Genomic DNA, 23,221 nt, shown 5'->3' with positions numbered 1-23,221 from the left:
CGAAGAAAGCGAAGAAGAAGAAAACTCTCTATCTCTCTCTGCCCGTTGTCTTATCACGCTTTTATTGCTATTGTTATTTTTAGTTAGTAGTCACCATTTTTCATATTTATGAAATGCCTTCAAAGATTTTAATCTCATGGAAGCAGTCAGAGCAGGGTTGCAAAAGACAGAGAGTGGGAGAGGGGAGAGGAAGAGGGAGAGCGATGTGTGTGCTCCCAAAAAATATCTCATAACTGCGGGCGGCCCTTTGTAAGCACCGTTAAATTCCTTCTTTCACATGAGTGTGTGTTGATAAGAAGTCGACTTTTAGACAACCGCAAAAATTTCAATGCTGAATTTTCAGGGAATTAAAATTTCCACACAGTTTCCCCATCAATCAAGTGTATTTAGCTCTATTTTTTTTTTGTTATAAGTTTAATTAATTTACGCTCTAGGTTCACACTGCTTAACTAACCCAAGTTCAAGTGTTGGCAACCCGAAACTCACATGCGATTGAGCTGAAATTTTGTGGAACGCACAATGAAAGCCTTAGCTGAGAGTTGAGCACAAGAAAATGCACTTGAAATGTATTTTAAGCGATTAATAGTCTATGCTTCAGTTGTGTGCAACCCTAAAACTTCATACGATTTGTCTGAAATTGCAGATAATGCAATTTAATTGCATAGACAGCAAGTCAAGCCAAGGTATAAGCTATCCCATAAAGATGTTATGGACGAAATAAAGTAATTTACTTCAGGGAACAACCCCTAGAAGAATGAAAGAACCTCAACGTAAATGCTCTTTAATCGCTCAAGGTGTTGGACTCATGTTCAAAGTGCACTAAATTATACACACAGAGAGAGAAGGAGTGGGAAAGAGAAAGGGAAAGAGAATGATGCTATTCTGGGGCAGTCAATCAACAGAAGAGTCGATATATTGTATGTGCGGCTTTGCCACATGTGTTTGAGGGTTCATCATCATAATATCCGAGGTGTGAACACTTTTTCCTTTCCCCCTCCTATGTGTGACATGTGCTCAAGAATCAGATCATTATAGAGAAAGAGAGAGAGAGAGAGGGGGAAGAGAGGCAGCCAAGTCATAAATTTAAAAGCAATAAAACTTTCAAGACAAATAAATGCCACGCAGTAGATGAGGCATTCGCTTATTTATTTATTTATTTTTCTTCCTCACAGAGAGTGAGAATGAGCAAATGCACGCAAAATATTTCAAAGAGAGAGAGAGAGAGAAGAGAATGTAAGCTTTGCTCAATTCAGATTCTTCATTCTCCGTTCTCCGTTCTTCATTCTTCATTCTTCTTCATTCTTCATTCTCCTCATTGCCATGCTTAACGCGTGCGTGCGTGCTAAGGCTTGTGGCTTGTGGCTTGTACCTCCCCCTTTCCCCTTCCCTTCGTCACCCCAAACTTGCCACATACCTGCAGTTGCAGTTGCCTCTTGCCTCTGGTCTGTGCACATTACTAAGGTTGTTTATCTTTCCGCTGTGGCGAGACCTTGAATATGCGCCTGCATATGACAGGGGCGTTAATTTATGTGTTCCCCCTCCCTGCCACACAGGGGCAAAGAGTGGAGTGTGGAGAGTGGAGTGTGGAGAGAAAAGCAAAGTACAAGATTTGCGCTTGCATTCGCTGGCGTCGACGATGCATTCAGCCAAGTGATTGTTATCTCGAGATATCAATTTAAAGCCCTTGCTCTCCACCCTTCTCCTCTCTGCTCTCCAGACATTCCTATTGTGTCTTCTTCTTTGTATATATATTTGTGCTTTTCGATGTCAATTTCATTTCCTATATACTCCGTTTTGTCGCCTTGATTACCTTCAGTTGCTATAGCAATGAAAATCGTTGATTTTACAATGAATATTTTCATAGTTTATAAAGCGATGAATAACGATAGTTAAGAAATGCTGTCAATTTCATTCTTATGCGATGAATATTCTTTTTTATAAAGCTATGAATAACGATAGTTAAGAAATGCTGTCAATTTCATTCTTATGCGATGAATATTCTTTTTTATAAAGCGATGAATAACGATAGTTAAGAAATGCTGTCAATTTCATTCTTATGCGATGAATATTCTTTTTTATAAAGCTATGAATAACGATAGTTAAGAAATGCTGTCAATTTCATTCTTATGCGATGAATATTCTTTTTTATAAAGCGATGAATAACGATAGTTAAGAAATGCTGTCAATTTCATTCTTATGCGATGAATATTCTTTTTTATAAAGCGATGAATAACGATAGTTAAGAAATGCTGTCAATTTCATTCTTATGCGATGAATATTCTTTTTATAAAGCGATGAATAACGATAGTTAAGAAATACTGTCAATTTCATTATTATGCGATGAATATTCTTTTTTATAAAGCGATGAATAACGATAGTTAAGAAATGCTGTCAATTTAATTCTTATGCGATGAATATTCTTTTTTATAAAGCGATGAATAACGATAGTTCTGCGATATCAGATTAAATATATTTCAGCAACGTTGTCAATTTCATTTCATTGTTTTTTTCTCGACATATCTTTTACGATATACATATTATATATTGAATAGTTTAATAGAGCACTTTAAACTACAACCGAAAGAATCTACAACTCGTTAATTCCAAACTTTTACAGCTCAGAAAGTTTGTCATTTTAATTTCATAGCATTTATTTTAAATGACGCTGAATATTCTCTTTTTTTTTCTTACAAATATTTCTATACCTTTTATAGCAAAGAATATCGATAAATCTACAACAATTAGTGACGATGAACATCGCCTGTTTTAGCTTTATTTGCGATTTGTTTGAAGTTTGAGAAATTATGAAATTTGTCGATTTGATGAGTAATCATTGCTTTTCTAAAGCAGCTTCTTTTGAATAGTAAAAGTGTAAACTTAACTATCTTAAGTATCGTATAAGTGAAAGACCACAAAGTTAAATCATATTTCTGATGTCTTCGGCTTGAAGCAAAAGTTTATAAAGGAACTTTACTCGTATTTGCTTTCTTTTCCTAAAATAGAATACAACGCATTTCTATTATATTGATTTTCCTGTTATCGGAAAAGTGAAATAACATATTATATAAATATTTTTGAAATATATTTATAAGTAAATCTAATACTTGGGGATCATCTCTGTTTCTCAGCGACTTCTTTTCTATTACATTATTATATATAATATATTATTATATTAGCTGACTTCTAATAGCTTTGCTTTGTAAATAGAGCGCATAGAATTTCCATCTTTCGTCAGCTTATTAGAAACGCGTGTCTCGTGCTCTTCAAAGTTTTGTGCCTTAGATTTCAACAGGTTCTGCTGCCAATTAGCTGTCGGCTCTCAAAATGAATCAATGCAGCTGCATTCAGTATTCACCATTCGAAGAGACAGTTCTACACGCCTTCTCTACTTCCCCCCAACCCTCTCTTGATGGAGATGAACTTCTATGACACTTTCGTTGGAAGCAGTTCACAGTTGTTGTGCTTAATTGTTGTTGCTGCTCTGCTGTTGTTGTTTATCTGGCAAACATAAAACAGAAAATGAAAAACCAAATAAACGCTAATTGGAAAAACATATTTTATATGAACTCTCGCGAGGGCGCAGAGCATGAAGAGGAAAGGGGAAGGGGCAGGGGAAGGGAATGCATTGCATCTGGCATGAAGATCGTTCTGTGTGCAGCAGCCCCCAAAGAAGTGGATGTGGCATGCAGCAAGCAGCGGCAAGCGGCAAGCGGCACGCACTTCCCACTCATAAAAACTGGAAACATTTTTCCGAAAAATGTAGAACTTCCCCCCGCTCTATCTCTCCCCCCCCCCCTCTCTCTCTCTCTTTGGGCAAGGCAATAACAAGCAGACGTCGAGAAATAAAATCCACACATAAAAATGTTTTGGGTAACCCTTTGCTGTTGTTTCTTGTTGCTTGTGCTGGGTGCGGCCAATGTCTGGGTTAGAGAAGGGGGAGTGGAGAAGGGGGAGACAGCGGATGGGGGAAGCCTTCTTCTTCTTCTTCTTCGTCTTCTTCTTCTTGTGCTCATGGGGGCCCCCGCTTGTGGCTGTCAAATGAAATGCCGTGTTGCCCATGATGATTATTTCTGACATTTGTGGCAAATGTGCGGCAACAAAATGTGTTCCCCTTCCCCTTCCCTTCCCCTTCCCCTTCCCTCGCTCCTTCTCTCTCTTCACCCCTCTCCACTTTATTTATAAACAATCGAAATTGTTGCGCCATTTAATTGTTTTATATTTAAAACAAAACCCCAAAGAAATTCGTTTATAAATCAAATAAAAATCAATTTTAATTGCATTTCCTTGCTGACATTTTTGCAGCAGCCAAGGCAAAGTAAAGAGAGATAGAAGGGGGAGCGTTGAGGGGGGCACTTGTAACGTCTTGCGGCATGAAAACTTGTTTCGTTTGCAACCAAACTGGCTTGGCCAAAAACTGCATCAACTGCAAAACCTGCTTTGAACTCGTTTGGTAGCATTTGGCCACCTTTTTTTTTGTTTTTTTTGTTTTCCTGGCTGCCTCTTGTTTTTGTTTTGCACTGTTTTTGGAGGCGGGGGGCGTCAACATGATTTGCACTACAAAACAAAATTTAAGGAGCAGCTCCGCGCCAGCATCCAATAATCCTCTCTTCCCCTTGAGTTCATGCCTTTTTTTCGCGCTGCATTTTTTGCGTAGGTTTTTCTACTTCTGAATGTGTGTGTGAGTGCAGCGAACTGGTAGCCAACAGGCAGAGATTAATGGTGGTGCAACAGCAGCGGAGGCCTTAGAAGAGGTAGCCAAGAGTTAGCCAAGTTAAGGCCAAGTCACATGGGGACAACGTTTCGTTTCATTTCGTGTTTGTGGCCACTAAATCTTGGGCCAAAAGACAAGACAATTGAGGCGCAGCCTGTGGTAAACTCAACTAGAAGGCACACAGCACAGAATGAGATAACTTAAAAGAGGGAAATAGCAGAAAGAGAGAGAGAGAGAGAGAGAGAGAGAGAGATGTCAAGCGAATTAAAAATAGTGAGAAAAGGCCAGAAAGTATTTAAAATAATGAAAGAAAAAGTAAGATATGACTTAAATCAAAATACCAAATTAATATACCAAAAAAATACTGAAATATATCATAATGTAGAGAGAGAGAGAGAGATGTCAAGCGAATTATAAATAGTGAGAAAAGGCCAGAAAATAGTTAAAATAATGAAAGAAAAAGTAAGATATGACTTAAATCAAAATACCAAATTAATATACCAAAAAAATACTGAAATATATCATAATGTGGAGAGAGAGAGAGAGAGAGAGATGTGAAGCGAGTTATAAATAGTGAGAAAAGGCCAGAAAATAGTTAAAATAATGAAAGAAAAAGTAAGATATGACTTAAATTAATATACCAAAAAAATACTGAAATATATCATAATGTAGAGAGAGAGAGAGAGAGATGTGAAACGAATTATAAATAGTGAGAAAAAGTCAGAAAGTACTTAAAAAAATGAAAGAAAAAGTAAGATATGACTTAAATAAAAATACCAAATTAATATACCAAAAAAATACTGAAATGTACCATAGTGAAAAGCTGACAGTTTTGTAATATATCGGGTTAAAACTTGACGATAAAGCCAGTGAATTTATAATTTAAATATACTAAACTAATATACCAACAAAATACTGAAAATACCGATATGTGTATTTGGTATATTAAGTGTTTTAAGCATAAAAACCATAAGTATTTGCCATTTAAATACACCAAATTAATATACCGAAAAAAATACTGAAATATACCGCAATGTATGTGCGGTATATTGATGGTATATTTGATATACCAAATGGTTTCAACTTGAAAGGCAAGTACAAATACTTCCATAATATAGTCGAGTGATCGTTTAAATATACCAAATTAATATACTGAAAAAATACTAAAATATATCGAAATATATGTCACAAACACAAGCACAAGTATTTATCATTTTAATATACCAAAAATTATACCAACAAATACTGAAATATACCAGAATTCGTATATGGTATATTGACAGTATGTGTGGTATATTCAGTGGCTTACTTACTTTACTTACTTACTTACTTTAAACTTTCAAAGAAAACTCCAATATTTTAATAATTAAAAGTTGTCATGCCAATTGTAATTAACTTCATCAACTATATTCGGAGCGATGTTGAGTCATCTCGGAAATATTCTGAAAATAAGGAATTTCAACATCGATTAACACTCGCCGAACTTTTGGAGTATTTCACTTATGATTATGGCTGTCAAAATTGCAACTGAAATTCATGTAATTCCTTTTTACACTTGTCATAATTTCATAATTATTTTTCATCTTCTCCTTTTTCATATATATTTTTTGTGTGCGGAAAACCGATGCGAGCAATTATTTGATTACCAGTTGTTTTTTTTGTTTTTTTTTCATTCAGTTTTTGTTTTCTTCCTTATTTATTTTGTTGTTTTTTGGTTGCGTGTTGAAAACATTTTTTGGCAGTTTGAAATTTGTGGTGTTTGTGTTCGGTTGTCGCTTTTAATGAACGTGAAATTATTTTCATTTGTGAGCAAATGTTTCATTAGTCGCGCTGATGATGATGAAGGCGATGGCGATGGCGTTGAAGTTGAAGCTGACGATGATGAAGCGACACGCTGAGCGAAAGATACAAATGTATCTGAGGCGGCGAGAGTCTATTGAAAATGGTGTTGGCAAGCTGTTTTTCTGTCGATTGCCAATATATGCAAGCTCATCTCAGCTAAGCTAAGCTATTTGCCCCCTTTCTTCTTCTTCTTCTTCTTCTTCGTTTTGTGGGGGTATTAATTAATGTGCCACGCCCACGACGCCTCTGCTGCTGTGGTTTTGATTAATGGAAAATTAGTTGCAATGTTAGTTCGATACATTCGAGCAGAACAATTGCGAAGCTTTTGCGGTCAGCTAGCTATCTATCTTTTTGTATCTGTATCTACAGCTTTGTACGAGTGTGTGTATCTGTATCTGTGTGTGTGTTTTGTGCAGTTTGCGGTTCATTTGAGGTGTCGCTTCAGCAGCAGCAGCAACTTTGGTAATTCAATTTTTTCTGCCATATCATAAATTTAATTTGAAATGAAAATCCTCAAGATATGCCACATTATCCCAAAAGCGCTTGCTTTTGTATCTGCCAGATACAAACAGACACACACAGCGTGCTCACTCCTCTCTCTCTCTCTCTCTCTCTCTCTCTCTCTCTCTCTCTATCTGTACTTTGCTTTTTCGACCACAATAACGGATTACATTTGAAATTGTTTGGCATTGGCTGCCGTTCGTCTGGCCACAAGCGTTGCCCTCTTGGCAGCAGTCTCTCCTCCTCCTCCTCCTCCTCCTCCTCTTCTCTCCTTGCCTTGCCTGTCGATGCCCATCTATACACTCTCGTTCCTTCTTTCATTCTTTTCTTTTTTTCAATATTACACGATGACTTTGAATATTTGTACTGTTGTTGTTGTTGTTGATGTTGCACATCATGGGTGGGATTTTGTGATTAGAGAGATACAAGCGGCAGATACACAGCAACAGCAACAACTACAACTGCTTCACTGACTGACTGACTGACTGACTGCTTCAAATGGCTCGAATGGTCGAAGCCAGAGAGCAAGTGTAACAAATATGTTGAGCATAGGGACTACGAGATGCCAGCTAAGGCTACAGGCTTTAGCAACAGATACAGATACAGCTAAAGATACAGATACAGATACAGATACAGCTAAAGATACAGATACAGATACAGTTGGAGAGATACAACTGCAGCTATACAGTTACGGATACACTTATTTTGATTGTTTGCCGACTAGTCTGAAGAATCAAGTCAGGGAGGGGGGCCAACGAAAGGGGAGCAAGAGAGAGAGATAGAGGGAGGCAGGTGACTGAGGGAGGGGGGGTTTCATTTGATGCGCCCATTTGCGGCGGATTTCAGCTGGGATTCGATGAAGGCAGAGAAGGCGACCAAAAAAGATGATGCCAACTTGAGCCGAGTTGAGCTGCAAAAATTAAAATCGATACACGAAATTATTTCACATTGCAGCCAGAAATAAATGTGGTTCCTCCTTCCTTCCTCCCCCCTGTTCTCGTTGTTGTTGTTGTTATGCCACAACAAAACTGAGAGAACCGAGAAACAGCAGAGCTGACTGACTGACTGACTGTTTAGAACTATGGAATTTTGTGTGCTTTCAAGTTTTTGGCAGCTGCTGTGCAAAACTATTTGCTGCGTTTGCGTTTTGCGTTTGAGTTGGTTTTAGGCTAATGCCTAAAACTGTTTTTGTTAAAATATGTGAACTGCTTTTCTCTGCAATTTGCACAAAAATCAATCTGCAGAAACCCAAAAAAAAAAATCAACTTAAGAACGTTAACGAAGAGCGTATGGAAATTGGTCACAAGGTTGAATGTGTATTTGACGACTTTAATTAATGTGCTTCTTCTTTACCCCCATATCATTATTATTCTCTAATCTAGGTCTACGATTGACTAAAAAACCGAGAACCGAGAGTCAAGGATAACAACGCGGAGAACAACAAAAGTTGCGAGAGATAAAAGTTAAAATATGTGAAGGCGCTATCAAAAAGAGTGTGAAAAAGAGAAGACAACAACACTGTGTTAGAAAGAGATAAAGAGAGTGAGGCAAACACTGAACGTGTATGTGTGTGTGTGTGTGTGCGATAGTGTTTGTATTTGTGTTCGGTGGCAGGTAAATGAATATTTGCATTCAATTAAAAACGCTGTCGGCGGCAGCGATGCCACCCCCAACCCCACGCCCAAGGGCTAGCCACGCCCCCTGCCTGGCACTGGAGCATTGGAGCATCGAGAACTGAGAACTGCGAACTGAATACTGAATACTGAGAACTGATAACGCATAATTTGCAGCACTTGCACAACCTGCAATGCTCCCATGATTAATGGAATGCAAACGCGCAAAACGTGGCCAATAATAATTAATAATAATCATAAAAGCCAGCGGAAATAATAATCGTAGAAGCAACCGTGAGAGCGAAAGAGATAAACGAATAAAAAACAAAAAAAAACGAGAGTAAATAAATATTTAATGCGCATGCAAATAAATTAAAAAAAAGAAGAATTCACATTAAATACATGTAAAAGAGACCGCATTAAGCGCATTTCTCATAATTCAAGCGTGTGTGTGTAAAAAGTGAAGCAGACTACTTCACTTCGATACCGATAACGATAACGATAGCGATAGCAAAACCAAAATGACTATGAAATCGATGAAGTACTCCGATTGTGATACCATTATGGATGGCTATAATCCTGTGCCGCCTCCATTGCCACGCCGAGTGCCGCCAGTGCGCAACATTTATGCCGAACCCTTTGCCCACGAGCCCAACCATTCCAGCAGGTAAATATACTATATATCTAACATATATTATCATATATACATGGTCAACAAATAACTCAACAACAAATCGATAAACGAGCAACGATTTACATTAACTGACAGCTGTCTGACTGCATCATTATTACTTTTACTATTATCAACATGCATAGTCTGGCAACGCTGTCCAATGACACTCTCTTTATTGTGATCAACAGTCTGGCAACGCTTATTTAACAGCTGTTGCCTTCAATCATTATAACTTTTACTATTATCAACTTACACAGTCTGGCAACGCTGTTCTAGGCTTTTCTTTTTATTGTGATCAACAGTCTGGCAACGCTTATTTAACAGCTGTTGCCTTCAATCATTATAACTTTTACTATTATCAACTTACACAGTCTGGCAACGCTGTTCTAGGCTTTTCTTTTTATTGTGATCAACAGTCTGGCAACGCTTACTTAACAGCTGTTGCCTTTACTCATTATAACTTTTAATATTATCAACTTACACAGTCTGGCAACGCTGTTCCAGGCTTTTCTTTTTATTGTGATTAACAGTCTGGCAACGCTGTTGCGCTTATTTAATAGCTGTTGACTTCAATCATTATAACTTTTACTTTTATCAACTTACATAGTCTGGCAACGCTATTGTAGGCTTTTCGTTTTACTGTGATTAGCAGTCTGGCAACGCCGTTGCACTTATTTGTACATAGCTTTGGCTACATTTCTTTTTGTCTGAATAAGTTGAAAGACATCAAGTCTTTTTGTCAACCATCTGGCAACTCTGTATCCATTAATTACTGCTAAGGTAGCAAATAAGCATGTTTAAAATATAGCTGAAGTTGTATTTCTAATGTGTACATTAACTCTAATATGCCGTTAATCTATAAGCAAGCTACAAATCTCGAAGAAATATAAGCAAACAACGATCTGGCAACTCTTTGCATCAATTTTATGCTTATTTTACTACTTGAATTACTGTTAAGATAGCAAATAAGCATGTTTATAATATATTTACACAATCTGGCAACTCTATCTACTAAGTGAGTTTATAATATTGCTGAAGTTGCATCTCTAACAATCTGGCAACTCTATTTACTAATTCTCTAATGTGCACATTAACTATAGGCAAGCTATAAATAATGCATACATTTACTTACATACAATAGCTATGTGTGATATTATATCATTTAACTATACGATTAAGTTAAGGTAGAATATACCTGAAGATCAGCAGTTGAAATTCTCTGCCAACGATCTGGCAACACTATCAACTAATTTATTTAATATGACTCGCTACTTATTCTAATTTCTAATCACATATCGTCATGTAACATATAACAAGATAAGTTTCTAATAGTTAAATTTAGTATTTTTAAAGTCCGCGTTAACTTTAACATTTAGTTAAAATAAAAATCTAGCTTTACAGATCATTTACAACAGCTGATGATTATATTGAATATTATTTATATGTCCGTTTATTAGTACCTGCCTATTGTCAACTTTAACGTGTACATGAGAAACTACTTAACTGCAAGAATTTGACTGTTCTTCAAAGATCTGGGCAATAAAATTGTTGTCGAGCTAACTCTTGACTCGTTGTTTTAGTTTTATTTATGTTTCTATTTTTTTGTGTGTTGTTTGTTTGTTATACTTTATTTATGTTGTACATAACATACAATGTTAACGATAGCGTGCTAAGAAAAGCTTTAGAGCTCAGGCTGAATGACTGACTGGGAGAGCTAGAAAAAAAAAGCAAAAAAATCGGTTACAACTTGTAAATCCCATTTGAAATTGTATTTTCATTTGGCTTGAAGTGAAGTGTGCTGCGAGTTACAATGTGTCGTCTTAGGAAGAGGAGGAACAACTTGCCACTAGGATTACCTAGAACAAGAACAAGAGCCACCCAAGTGTGGCAAGCACCTCGATTCCCCTTCCTCCCACGCTTCTGATGCTGCTGTTGCTGAGTTGCCAAGTTGCATATTAAAAGAGAAATGTGCCATATAAAGCTCGCGAGTATCTTGTCGAGTGTACAATATGCATTTTGATACGGTAACGAGAAAGCGCACGAACCGAAGAGGGAGATAGAGAGAGAGAGAGAAAGGGGAAGGGGAAGGGGGAGATAAAGTGATGGCTAAAGCATCTGCATAAAGTATAAATGGATGTGAGACGCGAAGTTCGTGTGTCGCATATGGATATTGTGTATATCCTTTTCATAAAACGAGCTTCAACAATGCCAAATAGCCTCGGTCCGCACAAGAAGAGGCGTGGCATGGAGGGGGCGTAGGAGTGCTTGATAGAAGCAGAGCTTCTCTCAGGCTTCAGTTCGCATATCGCATATCAAAAACGAAACAGAGCAAAGAGCTAGAGCGAGAGGGAGGGAAGGGAGGAGGGCAAGTGGTAACCAACAGCCAACTGGTTATAGGAGCTTATTGTGGTGCTGCAGAGCGAGAGAGAGAGACGGGGAGAGATGGACAGAGAGGGGGAGGGCAAGTTCGTCTCTGTGTGGTAAAAATGCGGCGCAATATGTTTGCCTGTCAGTTTTCATGCATTTCATATCGAAAACCATTCGTACTTTTACTTGAGTGAGTTTTATGAGCAACGAGCCAAACAGCAGCTGAGGCCGAGATGGGCAAAAGGGGGGAAGTGGGGAAGTGGAGTGGCAACAATAACAACGACTGAGTGGATACATCTATGATGATGCTCTTGTGTATACATTGTGCACACACACACACACTAAGATACCCTAGACAGTTTTGGCCCCGTTTGTATGCATAGTTTGTAGGCATGGCAAAGGGAAGAGAGAGTGGAGAGGGGAGAGGGGAGGCAATGCCAAAGTTGCCAGCAAACTGGGTTAGAATCTAGCATTTTTTTTTTTTTTCATTTTGGGAGAGAGAGAGAGAGAGAGGAAGAAAAATGGAATTTGTTGCTTGTTATATTAAATGCAAACTCCAATTACTTTTTATTGGACTATTTCAATGATATGAAGGAGTTGAGGCAGCTTCCACATCTCCCATCTTCCATCTCTCTCTCTTTGTGTATGTGCAACATAAAGCACAATGTGTTGCAGGCTTTGTGGGGCAACATTAGATTAGGTAAGCAGCCAGCTTAAGTTGTGTATCGATGCGATGCGATGCGATGCGTTTTGGCCAAAGCAATTTGCATTGAGACTCGAGTTTGCATGTTGAGGGGCAAAACGAACAATGACTAAGCATAGATCCAGATTATGCTACAGTAAATATTATGTGTGTGTGTTTGTGTTTGTGTGTGTGTGTATTGGTCAAATAACTGTGTGGTTAGTTCAAATTAGCTCAGCGTTAGAAATACTTAAAGGCTGTAAACCAATAAATACCCTGTAAAAGTTGAAGCAAAAATAAATGCATTAAAATAGAAAAATTTTATTTTTTTTTAGTTTTTAAATTTTATTTTCATATTTATTTTTAAATTTTATTTTGATATTTTATTTGTTTATTTCAATTTTTATTTTTATATTTCTTTGTTTTAGATTTTTTTTTATTTGTATGTTTTATTTTTCTAATTTTATATTTTATTTTTTTATTTTTATATTTTATTTTCATATTTAGTTTATATTTTAATATTTAATTTTTTTATTTGATATTTTATTTGTTTATTTCACATTTTATTTTTATATTTAATTTTTTTATATTTTTATATTTTATTTTCATATTTAGTTTATTTATTTTATATTTCAATATTTCATTTTTTTTTTTAATTTTATTTTGATATTTTATTTGTTTATTTCAATTTTTATTTATGTATTTATTTTTTTATATTTTATTTTCATATTTAGTTTATTTATTTTATATTTTAATATTTAATTTTTTTATCTATAAATTTTATTTTGACATTTTATTTGTTTATTTCACCTTTTATTTTTATATATTTTTTTTATTTGTATGTTTTATTTTTCTAATTTTCTAATTTTTTTTTTATTTTTAATTTTTTTATTTTATATTATTTTTTCATTCTTTGTTTTTAAGTTTAGTCAATTCTTTCTTTATTTTCTTGTGGTTACACATTTCTTGTTTTGATTGTTAAACAAATATGTTTCATCTACTTCTTAGCTACTCCTTATGTTTTAAGTGTGCCCATATTATATAAATCATAATTAGCATAACAAACGTGACCGTATTTATTTTTAAATATCCTTCATTTTGTTGTATGGTCACACTTTAAATTAACTGCATTTTTTTTGTAAGTACAGTACGAATTTCGAAACGGATATTGACAATAAAATAGATCTTAAAAGAACACTCATTTAACTAGCAAGAAACTAGTTTTTACAGGGTATCTCAATCGTGCATCTTCAGCGCACTGCATTGAAATGTGCTTAAGCTGATTATCAAAATGTATTTCATGTTCAAATTAATAAGATAATAATCATATATAAGTATGTTTGTATGTTAGTTACAGGCTTACAATAATATTAAGATTCTGCTGAAAATTTGAAATTAAATTAGCATTTTCAACTTAATAGCCGAGTAACTGTTGTTGTTCTAACATTTTAAACGCCACAAATTGTTTATGAACTTTGCTTTTATTAACAATATTTTCTCTCTACTTCTTGTTCTTTTCTAGGTAAGTTGCGTCTTGACGTTTTTTGTGTGTTTGCAAAAGTCTGGGTAAGATTTACGACGAGTTTAACTCGATTCCCAATTGGTTGCAGGACTTCGGTCTGCTCTTCTTCTTCTTCTTCTTTCCCCCTTTAAATGTTAACAATTTAAGCAAACAATATGAGAAAGCAGCAAGGAAATGAAACTGAATTTAAGAGTCCGTCTTTCATTCATATTTTTTCTCCATTTTTTTGTTTTGTTTTTGTTGCTGAAAAGTTTGAACGGTGCCAAGTTGCAACTGGCAACTGGCAACTTGCAACTGCCACAGCCAGAAATCTATGTGTGTGTGTGTGTGTGAAGCAAACATTTAATAATTCAAGTAGCCCAGCGGCGGGGGAGCTGCCCCCCTCCCCTCCCTCCTCGGTTCGGCTTCTTTAGTGCTACAGTGAAACGCCCCTAATGACCTACTTCACTTACACTAACAACAACAACAACAGCGATAGCGAAATGTACATAAGTAATTTCTGGCCGAGGGAGTTGACTGTCCCTTCTCCCTTCTCCCACTCCCCTCCCTCCCACTCCCCTCCTCTGTAGTACAGCAGGTGAACAGCAGCACAAAACTTGTGTGTTTGGCTTCTAGTTTTGATTCCAAGTCTCTCTCTCTCCCTCTCTCTCTCTCTTTCGACTTGGAGGTTCCTTTTGCTGCTCTCTTCTCTTCTACTTTTTATTTAGGAGGGGTTTTTCTTACAAGAAGTTCCGAGTTCTGTTTGGCATGGCTTTGGCTTCCGGCTTCCTGCTGCTGTTGAAGTGAGACGCAAAAAAAACCCGAAACGAAACGCAGGCAAAATAACAAAATAAAAAAAAAAGTATTACTATTGCAAAATATGCGAAATATGCTAGCACTCAAGTGGGTGGGCTGAGGGGAGGTACTCAGGGAGGGGGTGTGGCAGCCATAGGCAAACTTGCAACTGGCAACAAAGTTGCTGGTTGTGCAGCAGCGAAATTTGCATGCAACATGAAGGAATGCTCGCTGCCACAGCAAGCACTCTATAGAAAATATATGTATATGCAACAAGAACACTTCACTTCCCCCCTCTCTCTCTCTCTCTCTCTCTTCGTTGCTCCACTTTGGCCACTGACAAATTTTCCGGCGTACGCCTTTTCCTAACCATCCGGACATGTGCATGACCTCTTGACCTAGTCGCACTGCCTTCGGCAAGCCAAAATGCGCAGAAAAGTGACCTGCCCCCCTTTTCCCCCCTCCCCCCTCTTGAACATGCACGTACATGCACAGTTATGAGGCATGGCCCAATCAATATGACAACCCGGCGCCCAAAAGTAGGCAACACTCGACACTCGAGTTATGAAGCTCAGAAGCCAGCTGAAGTAGCTAAGGCAATATTGTGATTGAAATGCTGAGCTTGATATGATTACAGCTAGAGAGAGAGAGAGAGAGAGAGAGAGAGAGAGAGAGAGAGAGAGGGTGAGATACAGAGACAGAGAGAGAAGGTAGACAAAAAGAGGGGGAAGCAAGCACAACATTTGTTTCGGACAGTTGGCAACTAATTTGTTTGTGAAATGAACGGCAACTGGCCCAAAACAGTCAGCACAAAGGTCAACAAATTGAATAAAAATTACAGCAGTGAGTGAGACGGAATAATAGAATGCGAAAAAAGAGATAGTGAAAGATTGAAAGAGAAAGACAAGGCGATTAACATCTAAATACACGAAGAGAGAACCAAGTAAAATCGAAAAAAAGAGAATGAAAAACAATTTAATACAATAGGTATATAAATATGCAAAGTTTATAATACATGATGAATATTTTAGAAACGAAAACTTAAAGAGTTGCCAAAGAACTTGGTAAACTAAAATCCAAAGTTAAAATAGATAAATAGCAAAATCGAACAAAGAAATAAAATTGGAAAAAAACATTTAATACAAAACTTAAGATCGATATAAATAGGCAAACCAAAAGTACATTTCAATACATAATAAATGTTTTCCAAGCAAAAACTTAAATAGATACATAAAATTATCAATAGTAAAAAAAATTACCAAAGTAAAAAAATTGATAGAAATAAAGAATCTTAGCATTTGATGCGAATGTAAAATATATAAAACTTTTGGTATTTGTTTTTTCAAATAAATACAAAAATATTATAACCAAGCTGTATAGAATTTTATCCACAAAATCTCCTTTATTATACATGCACACGAAATGCCAATTTTGATTTAGAACTTGAGCAAAATGAGCAGCAGCTGAGCCACAAAATGCAGACTTTAATGCGGATGCAGCTCTGTCAACGTTCAGCTGACTTGTCATGCCTGAAAAGCTCACTTACCGCGGAAGGCAACAATTCCGCATGTGATTGATCGAATCGAATGCTATTTATAATTAATGTCTACTATTCTTGGACGTATCTATGCGTAATATTGATTTGCGAACTTTCGAAGAAGTGCTGCTGCTGCCAGCTGTTGTTGTTGCTGTTGCTGTTGTTGTTGCTGCTGTTGATTGTCGCAATCGGAGATTCTCTTGTTGCAGCATATCCCGCAGCGTTCTCATCTCCTCGGTGAGCTTCAAGCGCCGCTGCTCCAGTTGCTGCAACTTCTGTTGCTCTGCCTCGAGTGTGGCAAACAGTTGCTTGAACACATTCGCAGCGCCCTCCATCTGCCCTTGTTGCAATCGCTGTCTCTGTGCCTGTGCCTGTGCCTGGACTCGAGTTCGACTGCTGCTCCCTGTTTCTGGGGCATCCTTTGACTTTGGTGTCTGCGACTGTTGCTTGTCAATCATTGTCAAACGCCTCACTGCACTCCCAAAGCAACCGCTCTGTTCTACCAAATAATTTTCAAATATCTCTCTGCATCTGAAAATGTTTAGCTTTCAGTGCTTGCTTTGAAACGTAAAGTTCAACGATTGCTTTGCTTTGGTCGACCTAATAACATTCAATCAGATTTGACTGATATCGAAGTAAAATTTGAAAGCTTTCAATCGTGGTTCTTATTGCAGCAGCAAGCTTTACTTCAAGCGTACTAGAAAGTAATACTTCAATTAAAATAATACCTAAAATCAATCATTAATTGACTGAGCTCAATCTACACTTCAATCACGTTACTATTTCTATTTGAACATTACTTTTCTATTACATCACAGTCAATCAGCAGTTCATTCTGCCGTTCATTAATCAATCGTCTTCAATCACATGTATGTTAGCTCTCAACCATGGTTTCTTAGTTCAGTTACATCATTCCATTTGTCTCATTTTCTTAATCCCATCTTTGCTGACCTCAATTTACACTTCAATCATGTACAATTGCTTGTTAACAGCAATCGAACTCAGTTTTTGCGACTGTCTTTCTCACACTTTGCTGGCTATATACATATACATCACAGTCACACAGTTAATCAATCGTCTTCTCAGACTGATATCAATCGTATATATGTAGACTTTCAATCATGATTTCTTAATTGAGTTACATCATTCCATTCTTCTTCAATCACATATATGTAGGCTTTCAATCATGGTTCCTTAATTGAGTTACATCATTCTTTGCTGAGTTCAATCAACCCTTCAATAATATCAAAGTCAATCCGCATTTAATTTAATCTTCTTCAATCACATATATGTAGGCTTTCAATCATGGTTCCTTAATTGACTTACATCATTCCATCTTTGCTGAGTTCAATCATCCCTTCACAGTCAATCCGCATTTAATTTAATCTTCTTCAATCACATATATGTAGGCTTTCAATCATGGTTCCTTAATTGAGTTACATCATTCTTTGCTGAGTTCAATCAACCCTTCAATAATATCAAAGTCAATCCGCATTTAATTTAATCTTCTTCAATCACATATATGTAGGCTTTCAATCATGGTTCCTTAATTGACTTACATCATTCCATCTTTGCTGAGTTCAATCATCCCTTCACATTCAATCCGCATTTAATTTAATCTTCTTCAATCACATATATGTAGGCTTTCAATCATGGTTCCTTAATTGAGTTACATCATTCTTTGCTGAGTTCAATCAACCCTTCAATCATATCACAGTCAATTCGCATTTAATTTAATCTTCTTCAATCACATATATGTAGGCTTTCAATCATGATTTCTTAATTGAGTTACATCATTCCAGCTTTACTGAGTTCAATCAACCCTTCAATCATATCAAAGTCAATCCACATTTAATTTAATCTTCTTCAATCACATATATGTAGGCTTTCAATCATGGTTCCTTAATTGAGTTACATCATCCCATCTTTGCTGAGTTCAATCAACCCTTCAATCATATCACAGTCAATCCGTATTTAATTTAATCTTCTTCAATCACATATATGTAGGCTTTCAATCATGGTTCCTTAATTGAGTTACATCATTCCATCTTTGTTGAGTTCAATCAACCCTTCAATCATATCACAGCCAATCCGCATTTAATTTAATCTTCTTTAATCATGGTTCCTTAATTGAGTTACATCATTCCTTAATCATGTTGTCTTATTTTCCTAATCAAACACATATTTGCTGAGCTCAATCTTCGCTTCAATCATGAACACAGTTTTTGCAACTGTCTTTCTTCCACTCTGCTGCCCCGACATACATCACAGTCAATCAGCAGTTAATGCCGCCAAATGCGTTAATCAATCGTATTCCGTTGGTCTGCTTTTTCGATTATCTCCGCTTCATCGACATCAGCTGCCCCCGTCGTCAGCGATAACGCTGTCATTTATCTAATCCGCAGTTACCTTTAGGGTTGCCACCCCCGCCCCAAACACACACACACACACACACACACACACTCGTCTGACATCAATCTAGCCTGCTGCTGATGCTGTTGTTACTGCTGTGAATCAAAGTAAAGCTTATGACCTCTGCTTTGATAAAGAGCTTTTGGGCAAAGCTCTTAGCTGGGCTCTCTCTCACTCACTCACTCTCTCTCTCTCTCTGGAATGATAATTCAAGCCCGGCAACAACCGCAAAGCAACGACAGCAGCATAAAACAACGACAGCAGCTTAACCCACATTTCCAACTGACTGCGGAGGAGCTTCACGTTAAGCGGCCTGTTAATGACGCAATTTCCGAGCACTGACCACAACACTGACGACCTTTGGGGTCAGCTTCTTACCTCCCCACCCCCTCCCCCTCCTCGGAGTACTTCATTCCCTCCTCTCTTAAGGTTGGCTAATTAGCTTAGCGCAGTTAAATCGTTTGCTTATTGAACTACACGATGCGCATTTCTATGGCATCCAGATCAAGAGTTCGCATCACCTTCTTACTTGAGTTACCTTCCGTTTCCTTTTCCCCTCTTCTCTTCACACAATAAATAATGTGACGGCTTAAAATTGCTGAATCCAAAAAAAAAAAACAAGAAGAAGAAACATGCCAAACGACATTGAGTGGGAACCAAAAAAACCCTTCGACAATACAATTCCAGGCCATTACACTGAGAAATGTGGCACAATTTGAATAACATTTAAAATATAAAATTGAGCATCAATTCGGTAAAGGGAATAGCTACAGTTGATGATGTGTTTTTTGGGGGGTTCGGTCTTTGCTTCCTTTCTCCTTTTTTTTTGTTGTGGACGGAAGTGGTTGTTAAACCCTCTTTTCAGCTCCAATCTTACACCCAACTGATTGGCCAGCAACTGAAATAGCGCAGTGCCTACATCTTGTATTTTTCTTATACTTTATTTTTGTTGTGTATAAATCTTGGGGCTTTTCTTGGCTGTCATTCTTGTGTGTATTTTCCTCTTTATGTATTTTTTTTTTTTTTTGTTTGACTAAATTGCGTAAATTATTGGCATATGTTGTCTTCGCAGTTGAGAGTCGCGCAGGCAATGAAACATTTTAACCCTTTTTCCTTTGGCAACGTCGAGAATGTCGCTGAAATTGACAGTCGCACATTGTTGGGGCGGCGACGTCTCGAGGAGGAGGTGGGGGGAAAAACACCGACGACGACGACGACGATGAACACACATACTTTTGCCCTGGCATTTCATTCCAATTTTGAACCTCCTCCCTCTCTCTCTCTCTCTCGCTGTCTCTGTTTGTTGGGAACTCTGCCTCTGGCTGCCAGTCGCCTGTCAGTTTTGCTCCTTTTTCGCCTCGTTTTTTTGTGTGTGTTTTTGTAGTTGCCTTTCAGCTCTTTCTTTGCGCTGTGCTGCTCCTCTTCGTTTTTTTTTTTATCATTTATTCCCATTCTTTGGCTTTTTATGTGCGCTATTTCGCGAAGTAGAACAATAGCCCAACGCGGCGACTGCCTTGTGTCCGCCAGTGGATAGGAGAAGGGAAGAAGAGGAGAGGAGAGGAGAGGGGACGTAGGACCTTCAAGCCCATTCATTCATCGCAGCTTCTTCTGCAGCTTCCAGCTTCGTGAGCTTTTGTTACAACTACGCGACGCTGTTACTTTTTTAGACCCCTCCCTCCGTCCCTCTCTCCACTCTCCTCTCTCCACTCTATCTCAGCTACCCCCGAAGCTAAAGTCTACCCATATCAAAACCCAACTCCCCGCCCCGTTCTCGTATCCTTTGCGATTGGTCTTCTCTCTGGAGCAACTTTATTGTCTTGCCAAAGAAATAGACTTTTAATATACTATGAAACACTCGCACTCTACACAATACCAGCTACAACTACAACTACAACTACTACTATATATACATATATGTGTGTGTGTGTGTGTGTAGGGGTGTGAAGTGTACTTCTCTCTGGGTGTGTGTGTGTGGAAATATTAGGCGCTTTTTGCCAGTTCATTGACTTGCCACAACAATAGTTTGAAGTTTGTCTGCCAAAATATGAAGCGAATCCCCATTTGAACCCCTTTTTTCAGAGAGAGAGGGAAAATAATGTCTTGTGGGTAGAATGAACATGAAACTCTATCTTCCCTTCCCTTTCTCTTGCACTTTAAAGATGAGAAAGGTGCAAACGAATTGAAATGAATGGAGTGTAGTGTAGATAAAAGAAAGCCGACTACTTGAGCTCAAATGGGGGAAAACAAAACGCTGTAGGAGCGAAAAGGGATGCAAAAAGGTGAAATGATGCTTGAAAAATGTGTAGATCGGAATCAGAGATGGGTGAGATCATTCAACGTAGAGCATAATCAGAATAAAGCAAAGATTTTAGCAATATTTTGGAAAGAAATCGATTGAAAGCTATAACAACTAAAGAGCTTTAGCTTAATCCTCTTAAAGCTTTAAGCTGATTTTATTGGGCAAGCTGCAAAAAGCCAAACAATTATAAAAGCTTTAGATTTGCCAATAATAGCTATATCAACTAATTCAAAGAGCTTTAGCTTAGTCTTTAAAAAAATACCATTAAGGAAATTTAAGAGCTTTCAGCCGATTCTGATTGGAAAATCTTAAAAAAGAGAGCTTTGGCTTAATCTATTAAACAGCGTAGAATCAATAGAAAGCAAAAAAGATCAAGATATAAAAAAATGTATAAAGAGAATGTGCATAGATAAAAACGTAGAGCTTATTTTATAGAGCAGGGAGTGAATGAAAAATATGTGGAATGAAGAAAAACAAAGATTAATTAAAATAGTGTGATTATAATAATATTATTTTCAACAATTAATGTTTATAGCAAACAAGGGTTCAACTAAAAGTGTTTTGAAAAGCAATTTGAAAAACTAGAATTACAAAAAATTAATGCTCAGCGAATTGTGAAAAGTGTGTTCACTATCTCGCTAAAATTGATTTATGGTTCGTCTCACAAAAGCTGCTTGAAGCTGAGCTGTCAAAAGCACATTAATTATTTTATTAGTATTTACATAGAACACACACACACGCACACCATAATAATAATAATGAGCTGAACTGGAAAAGGCCAAAAGTGAATCAATGCCAGAGACAGAAAGATCTGTTTTAGGTTGCATTTGAGGCTTCAGTTGAAATCTCTTTCAAGTTGGTTGATTTTCTTGGCCTGTAATTGAGCCAACATTGTGCCTGCCCCCCGGGGGCGCCACAAAGAGAAACAGAGAGAGAGAGAGAGAGAGGAGGGAGGGAGGAGGGTCAGCAAGGTTTTTGAAGTTGGCCTAATGAGTTTCATGAAGTCCATTTTGAGTATTCAATTTACTTGTTAGTTTTTATGGCGGAGCAAAAGTAACATTTGCCCAGCGGGAAGAAACTTACATGACATTTGAAGTACATGCCACATCCACATGCCGCATGCCACATGCCACATGCCGCACGCCAGCTAATTGGACAGCTTGTTGTGAGGCGGTTTCGCCAAAAACTGAAACTGAAAGTGAAATGGAAAATGGAGAATGGAGAATGGAGAATGGTGAACGGGAAATTGGGAAATGGAAAAGTGCCTGGCGGCAAAAAGAAAAACATAAATAAAGACGAAAAGTAAGCCAAGAGAACATGTGAAACACACACAGAACACATTGAAGACACACGGCTAATCAGGCACACGCCAAAAGCCCAAAAAGGACATCAGCAGGACAACACAGAGAGAGAGAGAGAGAGAGAGATAGGGAGAGCAGGAGAGAGAGAGAGAGAGAGAACTGAAGATGAGCGAGAACTTCAAAATCAGAGTCAGAGACGATTCCAAGTGCAAGTCAGAAGACAAAAGTCAAAAGGCACATCAATGCGAAGTCAGGCAGAGTTGCTGCTTCCCTCTTCCCCTCTTCCTTTCCCCTGCTCAGCGGTGTTTTCCATAGCTGCTTCTGTTTCTGCCAGGCTCTTAACATATTTTTCGGCTTTTCTCTCTCTCTCTCTCTCTCTGCCCGTTTTCTGTGAACTTTCGGCGCACTTTTTACTTTTTTTTCTTTTCTTCAAACATCTTTTTAGAACTTTTGCTCTACCTCCGCATCGCATGTGTGTGTGTGTGTGTGTGTGCCATGATGCTGCACAAAAAACTTCCGACAACAATTCTGCAAACGCAAGCAGGAAAACATAAATCTGGCTAAAGCTAAAACGCAAACTTTTAGTTAAAAACAGCAGAGAAAAAAAAGCAAGAAACCGAAGCGAAGCGAATTTCTTTCTCCTCTCTCTCTCTTTCTCTCTCTCTCTCTCTCTCTGTTGTTGAGTGCTTGCAAGTGATGGAGAAGGAATCAGCAAATGTTACCAACTGCAGATTGGCGACTTGATGAGCTGCAAGCGAGTGCTTAGACACAAAAAAAAAAGAAGAGGAAACTGACCTCAGGTCAAGCTGAAGCACACAGAGTGAAGAGACACTTGAGAGAGATGCTGGAGATGAGTTGCAAGTTAATAATCTCATAAGACGCTTGATCTCTTTATCTCTTTCGCACAGTTTTTCTCAATATTTGCAGATCTATTTAAATTTTAAAGGCATTTCTTGAGATTTTTGTTAGTCTTCCAATACTTCATAT

At 37.6% G+C, this 23,221-nt stretch overlaps 1 protein-coding gene across 7 annotated transcripts in view; it reads left to right on the top strand.

The window, feature by feature from the left end:
• LOC132797174 (teneurin-a) overlaps positions 1-23,221 on the top strand; it is a 300,879-nt gene that overhangs the window by 141,477 nt on the left and 136,181 nt on the right. For 4 of the 7 annotated variants that reach the window (XM_060808724.1, XM_060808720.1, XM_060808722.1 and 1 more), the window contains exon 3: positions 8,437-9,334. The exons of the other annotated variants lie outside the window; for them this stretch is intronic. In XM_060808724.1, coding sequence (XP_060664707.1) covers positions 9,189-9,334 — 146 coding nt within the window. In that variant the 5' untranslated portion in view covers positions 8,437-9,188. The remainder of the gene's footprint in view (positions 1-8,436; positions 9,335-23,221) is intronic. 7 annotated transcript variants of the gene reach the window in all.

The sequence above is a fragment of the Drosophila nasuta genome, chromosome X, assembly GCF_023558535.2.
Source record: "Drosophila nasuta strain 15112-1781.00 chromosome X, ASM2355853v1, whole genome shotgun sequence".
Lineage (NCBI taxonomy): Eukaryota > Metazoa > Arthropoda > Insecta > Diptera > Drosophilidae > Drosophila > Drosophila nasuta.
This window is presented reverse-complemented; position numbering and strand designations above follow the sequence as displayed.